The 9,952-nt window shown below is 37.3% G+C and overlaps 2 protein-coding genes across 3 annotated transcripts; one reads left to right on the top strand and one right to left on the bottom strand.

The window, feature by feature from the left end:
- The first annotated feature begins 219 nt into the window (after positions 1-219).
- On the top strand, positions 220-1,274 carry fahd1 (fumarylacetoacetate hydrolase domain containing 1). Its single transcript, XM_051887474.1, has one exon. The coding sequence runs from the start codon at positions 462-464 to the stop codon at positions 1,119-1,121; it is 660 nt and encodes a 219-aa protein (XP_051743434.1). The 5' UTR covers positions 220-461; the 3' UTR covers positions 1,122-1,274.
- Positions 1,275-4,803: 3,529 nt separating this feature from the next.
- msrb1a (methionine sulfoxide reductase B1a) lies at positions 4,804-9,527 on the bottom strand. Of its 2 annotated transcripts, none has more exons than XM_051884965.1 (4): positions 9,276-9,527; positions 7,521-7,663; positions 5,920-6,062; positions 4,804-5,642 (listed from the first exon to the last, which is right to left on the bottom strand). In XM_051884965.1, the coding sequence occupies exons 1-4, from the start codon at positions 9,328-9,330 to the stop codon at positions 5,633-5,635; spliced, it is 351 nt and encodes a 116-aa protein (XP_051740925.1). In that variant the 5' UTR covers positions 9,331-9,527; the 3' UTR covers positions 4,804-5,632. The 2 variants fall into 2 exon arrangements, with proteins under 2 accessions (XP_051740925.1, XP_051740934.1); XM_051884974.1 differs by having other exon boundaries at positions 5,948-6,062.
- Positions 9,528-9,952: the final 425 nt, after the last annotated feature.

The following is a 9,952-nucleotide window of genomic DNA, read 5'->3' as shown; positions in this document are numbered from 1 at the left end:
GATGAAACACCTTTTTTTTTTTTTTAAATAAAAGAGCCGTTTTGTTGATTGCCTTGCAAGCAATAAAAAATAGTGAGAGATAAATCGAGATAAACTTTAGAATCGAGCGTTGTCATTGGATGGCCGTAAGCAAAACCTCATTAATATTCAATCACGCAGCTTTCGCCATAGGACAGATTTCAAGAACGCTTGTGAGACCTAATTAATATTCATAAGGTAAGCCTTCGCCGTAGTAGGATTTTTGATATCACTTTCGGGCTTCGTGATTGTGTTGAACTTCGTCAAGCCAAATAATTTTTCCTTGACTTAATTCAGACAACTGTATCGGATTCTTCTTTGTTTTATTTGCACTAGATTTACATTTTTCGTACTGTACTAACGTGTCTCACTGCCCACCGTTATCAAGCGACCAAAGGTCACTTTATTTCCGGCTGCAGGACTCGCTGGTGTTGGGCTCCAAAATGAGCGCAAGGAATATTGCTCGCTTTTGGGAATGGGGAAGGAAAATAATATGCGTCGGGAGAAACTATGCAGATCACGCAAAAGAACTCAAAAATGCAATTCCCAGCGAACCTGTGCTTTTCCTGAAGCCTCCGTCTGCTTACATTAGGGAAGGGTCTCCGATTCTGGTCCCCTTCTACACCAGCAATCTCCACCATGAAGTTGAGCTCGGGGTGGTCATTGGTAAAGGAGGAACTGCTATTCCTCAGTCTTCAGCCATGGACCATGTGGCTGGATATGTGTTATGCCTGGACATGACAGCTCGGGACATTCAGGATGAATGCAAGTCCAAAGGTCTTCCATGGACCCTGGCCAAAGCTTTCAACACTTCATGCCCTATTAGTGACTTCATTCCCAAGGAGAAGATCCCAGACCCTGGGAGCATCAATCTGTGGTTGAAGGTGAACAATATCCTGAAACAGAATGGAAGCACATCCCAGATGATCTTTTCCATTCCATATCTCATAAACTACATCAGTGAGATCATCTCTTTGGAAGAAGGTGATCTCATTCTCACTGGGACCCCTAAAGGAGTGTCAAGCGTCCAGGAACATGATGAACTTCAAGCTGGGATAGATGGCATTGTGACTATGACATTTACAGTTGATAGAAAAAGCTGATTTGAAAAAGAATTAACATTCTTGAGTCTCAAATTGCTGAAAAGCACAACCATTTTGATTGTTTTAAATGCAAATGCAATGTCTGACAATGACAAAATCACTGAATGGGAAACATAATGTTTTTCTTTTCTAAATAAAAAAGAAGAAAGACCATCCGACTACCTATTTCGTGGCCATATCATGCTATTCTCACTCTGCAAAATTGTCGAGGCTGATTTGTTTTCTCACTTTCAAGAGCCCCGACAATGGAAGTTATGATGTGTAATATTTAACTAGACTAAATGTACTTTAATCAGAGCAGCTTTGTGTTGCAAATTGACTAAATTATTGCATACAATATATCAGAACAGCAGCTCAACCTCGCATGTAGGAAAATCTATTCTCAAATAACTCCTTTCAGTGGCCATTTGATTTTGATATATATATATATATATATATATATATATATATCAGAGGTGTTTCCTCCGAGGAGGCAAGGGAGGCAGCGCCTCCTCAAAAAAACTGGATGAGAAAATATTCCATATTACAAATATAAAACAACGCAAATGTTACAAAATTTGACATTAAAAAGTGTAAAAGTCACTCGTTTTTCTAAAGAAACATTGTCAAACAGCGACACCCGCAGGTGAAGTTAAAGCGGAGTCCGTGTCTCTCTGCCTCCCTTCAGCTCAACAAAGCAGAGCCCCCTAAGCGTGCGGTGGGTTTAGTGGGGGGTAATTGAGAATGAATGGAGGAAAGTCACGTGAGAGGAGGCAATGTCTCCATCGCGCTATGATTGGATATGATTGGTTATGATTGGACTTATTAAAAAGTAAGTAAATAACTGTCACTTAGATATCACAACTTTATTTCATGTCAAAATCAAACTCGAAATGGCCTGAAAACATGATGACTCGGGGGGTTTTAGTGAGCAATCAGCGTGGTGAAATTAAAGGTACATTGTGTCTGTGAGTGAGTGACCAGTGTGTACAAGCTTGATGACTGCTGAAAATAAATTGACTATTAAAAAGAAAAGCTATATTGTTTAAATTGTTACTGCCTTTAGTTATTATTTTGCAATAAATGTAAAAATGCGTAAAAACACTAACTTGATAAAATTTATACTTGGTTTTAATAAATAGAACATTACATAGTGTAAAAACACACGTTGCCTCCTCATTTTAAAACACCACCGCACACCACAAAAAAAATAAAAAAAATAATATATATATATATATATATATATATATATACACACACACACACACACACACACACACACACACACACTACTGCTCAAAAGTTTGGGATCACTTAGAAATTTTATTGTTTTCCATGGAAACACATGACATTAGTCTGAATAGTAAATATAGCAAAGGACATGCTGACATTTTCAGAGTTAGAAATAATGATTTTGATGGAAATTATGAATGTGTTCTTCAAACTTTGCCTTCATATAACATTTTTTTTAAAAAAACACCTATTGCAGCAATTACAGCCTGGCAGACTAGGCATTCTAGCTGTCAATTTTTCAAGGTAATCTGATGAGATTTCACCCCATGCTTCCTGGAGGATCTCTCACAAGATGGAGTCTTCTTCCGTACCAACAGCTCAATAGGGTTCAGATCCGGAGAATGTGCTGGCCACTTCATTACAGTCAGAATTCCAGCTGACTGCTTATTCTTCAAATATTGCTGACAGATTTTGGAGGTGTGTTTTGGGTCATTATCCTGTTGTAGGATGAAATTGGCCCCAATCAAGTGCTGTCCACAGGGTATGGCATGGTGTTGCAAAATCTTGTGATAGCTTTCTTTCCTCAAGGTCCCTTCCACTCTGTACAAATCTCCTATTTTACCACCTCCAAAGCACCCCCAGACCATCACGCTGCCTCCACCATGCTTGACCGAAGGTATTAAGCACTGTTCTAGCATCTTTTCATTTGTTCTGCATCTCACAAATGTTCTTCTGTTTGATCCAAAGACCTCAAACTTGGACTCATCTGACCACAACACCTTATTCCAGTCTTCCAGTGTCCAATGTCTGTGCTCTTTTGCCCATCTCAGTCTTTTGTTTTTATTGGCCAGTCTGCCATGAAGTCCAGCATCCTGAAGTCGCCTCTTTACTGTTGATGCTGACACTGGTGTTTGATATTTAGTGCATATCAATTTAGTGCAGCATTATATATATATATATATATATATATATATATATATATATATATATAATGTGATCCTTACTGTCAAGACAGAGACTGCTACAGAGACTGTAAATGTGTCTTTATTAGGGTTGCAAAATTCCGGGAATTTTCAAAGCTGGAAACTTTCCATGGGAATTAACGGGAATATATGGGAATTAATGGGAATAAACAGGGAATTTGCAAAATTGCAGGTTAGCCTATAACAGGGTACTTAAATGTAGTTGGAAAAAAAAAAAACATCTTACAGCATAATTTTGATTAAAACAACCAGATTTAATGCAATTTCAGTTGAATTTTTACCCTGACATTCACACAGCACACTGACTTACTGCAGGGCTATTGAGGCCACACCACGTGCATGCACTGTGCATTCCCCCAGTCCATAACATGCACATTTGATCAAGAATACAGAAAAAAAAACAGTAATATTGTGAAATATAACCACAATTTAAAATTATGGTTTTCTATTTTAATATATATCGAAATATAATTTATTCCTGTGATGCAAAGCTGAATTTTCAGCATCATTGCTCCAGTCTTCAGTGTCACATGATCCTTCAGAAGTCATTCTAATATGATGATTTGATACTCAAATATCAATGTTGGAAACAGTTGTGCTGCTTAATATTATTTTATAACCTGTGATACTTTTTTTCAGGATTCTTTGAATAAAAAGTTAAAGAACAGCATTTCTTTAAAATAGAAATCTTTTGTAACAATATACACTACCGGTCAAATTTTTGGGGTCAGTAATTTTTTCTTTTTTTTTTTTTTTTGAAAAAAATTAATACTTTTATTCAGCAAGGATGTGTGAAATTGATAAAAAGTGATATTGTTAGAAAAGATTTTTTTTATTTTGAATAAATGCTGTTCTTTTTAACCCTTTTATTCATCAATGAATCCTGAAAAAAAGTATCACAGGTTCCAAAAAAATATTAAGCAAAACAACTGTTTTCAACATTGATAATAACGGAGTATCAAATCAGCATATTAGAATGATTTCTGAAGGATCATGTGACACTGAAATAAATAACACATAACAATTGCTGCAATAAAAATATTTATTTTACATATTTACTAAATTAGAATTAATTGAATTCGAAAAAGAAATTTCATGTTATGACCAAACAAAATGTTTATATTTATGTTTGTATATGATACATTTTATATAAATATTATACATTTATATATATTTCCCAAAATTTCCAATTAATTGCCATAAATTCTCATAAATTCCCGTAAATTCCTGTTAAGTTTCCAAATTGGAATATTTCCAAAATTCCACAGGTTAAGTTCCCGTGGAAAGTTTCCGGAAATTTACCGGAAACTTTCCGCCCCTTTGCAACCCTAGTCTTTATAGGTTCAAACTGTCAAGCTCCATATTCATTCCCACAAACAATTTATTTACTAATCCCATTTTTTCTAAGAAGTTGTTTAAATGGGATTTTAAACTTTGAGCATCTCCTGGGCTTTTCATCAATATGTAACAACACAAAAATGCAGAAGTTTAACAATCAATCAAAGTTTAATGATTGAAATCTCTGTAGTGAGCACACAAACAGTGATATTCAGAAACAGCAGAAATTGTTTCCAAAATTGATCTTTTGGCATTGTTCTAAACACGTAAATACATCAATTATTTCAAGTGATAAATGTGCTAAAGCAGGGGTGTCCAGTCCTGCTCCTGGAGGGCCACTGTCCTGCAGTTTAGCTTCAACCCTACTTAAACACACCTGAACCAGCTTATCAAGGTCTTACTAGGCATACTAGAAACTTCCAGGCGTGTTGAGGCAAGTTAGAGCTAAACTCTGCAGGACAGTGGCCCTCCAGGAGCAGGTTTGGACACCCTTGTGCTAAACAACATCTAAAAGATGATCTCCACATGACCAAGTGAGGCTGCAGAAATGATTAAATCAGCATTTAGGATCCTTGTTATCAAGTAACCAAAAGACTAACACTTTAAAATGTAACTAGTGATCTATAACAGGCAAAATGATTTTTATTTTAGTATTATTATTTTGAAAACTTTTATTGCAGAAGAGACTTTATTTAAAACATTTTAAAAAATGTGAATGGTAGTGTATATTGTGCATATTACAACAGACTTGATCTTGCATAGTTGTGCGTACGGATTGGTAGTAGCAGTTATTCGGAGTAAGCTTCTTCATGTTTCCCATGAGGCTGTTTTACACATCATCACTCTGAAGGTTCCTCTGTGGGCTTTTCATCAGAGCGTTTCATTCACCATCCACATGGTAAACACATCCAAGCTTCTCCATATGCTCTTACTGAAACATCCTCACATGCTTATCCAACCATCTGGCTCTACTGCTGTTCATTCTTGACTGTGGAAGAAAGAGAGAGGGCTGTGAGACATTTCAGATGTATCAAAAGACATACTGTACATAGATAGAAGCAGTTATCAATAGCTTACTTGAAGAAATATAGGATGCTATTACTATGTATTTAGATCATTTTAACAGCCATTAGTTTACAAATTCAGATTCTGAATAGTTTACTATCACAGTGGTGCATTGGATATTTTATTTTAGAATGATTGTGGGGCTTTATTTAATGATAGATATGCTAATATATACATCCAAATATCATAATATAGCTTACTTGTATTGCTTGTTGTAAAAGTGTATACCTTTAGGAACGAACTTCAGAGAGCTGCTGAATATTCAGAAGCGTGAGAGGCCACGCTTGGGTCCGTCATTCACAAACTCATGGCCAAGACCATTTCCACACTTACCACATTTAACCTGTAAAAGATGTTACATAATTCATTGTTCACATTCTCTGGATCAGAGATTAAAGGGTTAGTTCACCCAAAAATGAACATTGCCATCAATTACTCACCCTCAAGTATGGATGAGCTTCTGTTTATTAAATCTGAATTAAATCTATTCATCATATAAAGTGATTGTGTCTTTTCAGAAGACTTTTCAGAAGTTTTGAAGCATCAGAGTTTTGGGTGAATAGTCTTTCAGTGGATGGGCAGAAATCCCTCAGATTTCATTAAAAGATCTTTATTTGTGTTCTGAAGATGAACAAAAGTCTTATGGGTTTGGAACGGCATGAGGTAAGTATGACGACAATTTTCATTTTTGGGTGAGCTAACCCTTTAATGACTTTAAGCTGCCTTCAAATGCTATCGGAAATTTCCTACTTCCCCAAGATTACGAGCTTGTCGCATTCAAGTGCTTTGTTGACAGAAAGAAGAGGAATCATGGAGGAATCCAGGTTTATTCTTGCCTATTTATTGGGAAAATCGTATTAAAGCCAAAATGATATTTAGCATCCCATTCATTGACAACCATATAAACATTCACAGTGCTATCTATAGTCATCTTGCTGACGATTCTGAAATTTTGGTCAAATACAGACTATTTGCGCTCTGTGTAAAACATACAATACGCTTCAAATGGTTATTCATGTATGTAAATATGCACTACTTTAATGACACGGAAAAAATGAATAAAGCAGAATAGCAGTCACAGCAGCAATCCTTCTCCCCTCCACCATGTATAAAGTTTATGGCACGCCCAACTCTGGAACATGGGTATCAAAATTATCCCAGTGGTATCTTGAGAGGGCATTCATGTCCAATTTTTACCTAGGAAACTTGTATTTATGACAATTCCGATAGCATGTGAAGGCAGCATTAAAGGATTACTTCACTTCAGAATTAAATTTTTTTGATAATTTACTCACCCCCATATCATCCAAAATGTTTATGCCTTTCTTTCTTCAGTTGAAAAGAAATTAAGGTTTTTGAGGAAAACATTCCAGGATTTTTCTCCATATAGTGGATTTCACCGGGGTACAACGGGTTGAAGGTCCAAAATTCAGGGCTCTATGCGATTCCAACCGAGGCATTTGTGGTTAAAAAGCATATAATATATATATATTTTTTTTTAGAAAATGACCAATCGTTTTGCTAGATAAGACCCATTGAAACTGCAAATTGGACCTTCAACCCGTTGGTAGCCGCTGAAGTCCACTATATGGAGAAAAATCCTGGAATGTTTTCCTCAGAAACCTTAATTTCTTTTCGACTGAAGAAAGAAAGACATAAACATGTTGGATGACATGGGGGTGAGTAAATTATCAGGAAATTTTTATTTGAAAGTGGACTAATCCCTTAAATACTCAATGAAATTGTGATGTAGTGCAGGTCTTGAGTTCATCTACAGACTGGAAACCACTTTATCTTTCACCTTGTAAGCTCCCCGTCTCTCCTCATGTTTAGACACACTGTTTTCATGGATGGTTTCTGTGAAGGCTGGCCAGGGTGATGAATGCTCGTATTTGGTTCTGCTGGAGAACAGCTCATTTCCACATTCAGCACAAACATACATGCCTGCAGGAGAAACACACACACAAGCGGTTTGAAACTCGGATGATCTTATTTTATACAGTTACAAACTTGACAAAAGTCACTACACTAGTATTCAAAAACATTGTTGATCATCTCCTAAAGGACACATATTAAGGTCTGGGTAGATTAGAGGGTAAGCAAACAATCAGTTCTCGTAATCAATGTGTTGGATTTGGGAGAAATGGGGAATGGGAAGGAATAAAGATCTGAGCAACTTTGACAAAGGCCAGATTGTTATGGCAAGGCAACTGTGTCAGAGCATCTCTGAAATGGCAAGGCTTGTGTGTTGCTACCGGTCAGCAGTGGTGAGAATTTACCAACAGTGTCCGAGGAGGGTCAAACCACAAACCGGCGACATGGTGTTGGGCGCTCAAGACTCATCGATGCATGAGGGCAACTAAGGCTATCCCATCTGGACCGAGCCAACAGAAGGTCTACTGTGGCACAAGTCACACAAAATTTTAATGATGGCTATGGGAGGAACGTGGGGCTGCATATCCACAGAGTGCCAATGATGACCCCTGTCCACCGTAGAAAACAGCTAAAATGGGTACATGAGCGTCAGAACTGGAGCTTGGAGCAGTGGAAGAAGGTTGCCCAGTACGATGAGTCTCGTTTTCTTTTACATCACATGGACGGCTGTGCACGTGTGCGCCATTTACCTGGGGAAGTGACGGCACCAGGATGCACTGTGGGACGACGACAAGCTGATAGAGGGAGTGTGATGTTCTAGACAATGTTCTGCTAGGAAACCCTGGGTCCATTCATGTGGATGTAAATTTGACATGTCCTACCTACCTAAACATTGTTGCAGACCAGGTACACCCCTTCATGACAGTGGTGTTCCCTCTTTCAGAAGGATAATGCACCCTGCCACAATGCACACATTGTTTAGGCATGGTTTAAGAAACATTATGAAAAGTTCAAGGTGTTGCCCCAGCCACCAAATTCCCCAGATCTCAATCCAATCGAGCATCTGCGGGATGTGCTGGACCAACAAGTTCAATCAATGGCGGTTCCACCTCACAAACTACAGGACATGAAGGATCTGCTGCTAATGCCTTGATGCCAGAGACCACAGGACACCTTCAGGGTCTTGTAAAGTCAATGCCTCTGTGGGACGGTGTTGGTTTGGCAGCACACAGAGGACCAACAACATATTAGGCAGGTGGTCATAATGTTTTGGCTCATCAGTGTATTGCTCACGGTTAGTTCATGTTAGTTAATACATTAGCTAAAGTTAAAAAAAATTAGACTTTATTGTAAAGTGTTACCTATTAAACTGATCACTGAGACTTAAGGATGAAGAAATGCAACTCGCATTAACATAAATCAACCTTTACGGTTACATTTTTATTGATGCTTTGGCAATATTACAGTCAAATAATCATATAATCACGTCAAGCAATAGTCTGAAGCAAAGGCTAAAAAGGATTTGTCTTCTCGAAGCAATAAGAACCATGTGTGATAACTTTAAAACAAGACATTCCCATAGTTGTATTAATCAAATAACACAAGTTACATACATGATCTTACATAAGTTGCCTTGTTTACATATGTTATACAGCAGCTACATCGGGGTCAATTAACTTACCAGTCTCAAAATGATCTTTATAAAACTCCGCTCCGGAGAACGAGCAGAAAGACATGACTACACGGACCGTGGTGAAGTTTAAATGAACGACTGGAACTTTCTGTATCAACCGGCGTTTTGAATCAAAGAGTGGAAGAAGCGTGTCTGTACCACGTGATCACGCAATCGCGACTGCACAAGTGTGTGACAGCAGAGATCCACAGTATTAAAAAGGCGTAATATCACAAATTAGCTCAGATATTATAGCAAAATAATAGTTTCTCAACCATAAGAACCAACTACACAATAGATATCAGCTAAAGTACTGACTGCTAGACGTCATTTACATAACAAAACCACACAAACATGTCTATTCTGTGTAACATAATTACATAAATTACGTTACTTCAACTTATTAAACCTATTTTCGGTGGTTTTGTAAATGTAGACGAGTAATTGTTGAGATTTTTAATGAGTAAGAATGCCAGACTTAATGGGAAGCCTTGAAACGACTTATTAGTTTATAAATCACTATTTTCGCATATTGTATTTGCCTTTGCTGTAGTTTTATAATTGAGAACTTTCTGTATTATGTATAACTTTATGTCTCAATTCAGTTTTGAAATAAAAAAATAATAATAATACATTGTCCAGTAGTGCAACGACGAACTCTGTTGGTAGAAAAAATAATTGCGTGC

The sequence above is a fragment of the Ctenopharyngodon idella genome, chromosome 3 (genome assembly GCF_019924925.1).
Source record: "Ctenopharyngodon idella isolate HZGC_01 chromosome 3, HZGC01, whole genome shotgun sequence".
Taxonomy (NCBI): domain Eukaryota; kingdom Metazoa; phylum Chordata; class Actinopteri; order Cypriniformes; family Xenocyprididae; genus Ctenopharyngodon; species Ctenopharyngodon idella.
Note: the sequence above shows the minus strand (reverse complement) of the source record. Positions and strands in the feature narration are given on the sequence as shown.

What these genes read in the sequence shown, in the direction of transcription:
- fahd1 (XM_051887474.1), top strand. Translation starts at nt 462, where the DNA reads ATGAGCGCAAGGAATATTGCTCGCTTTTGGGAATGGGGAAGGAAAATA.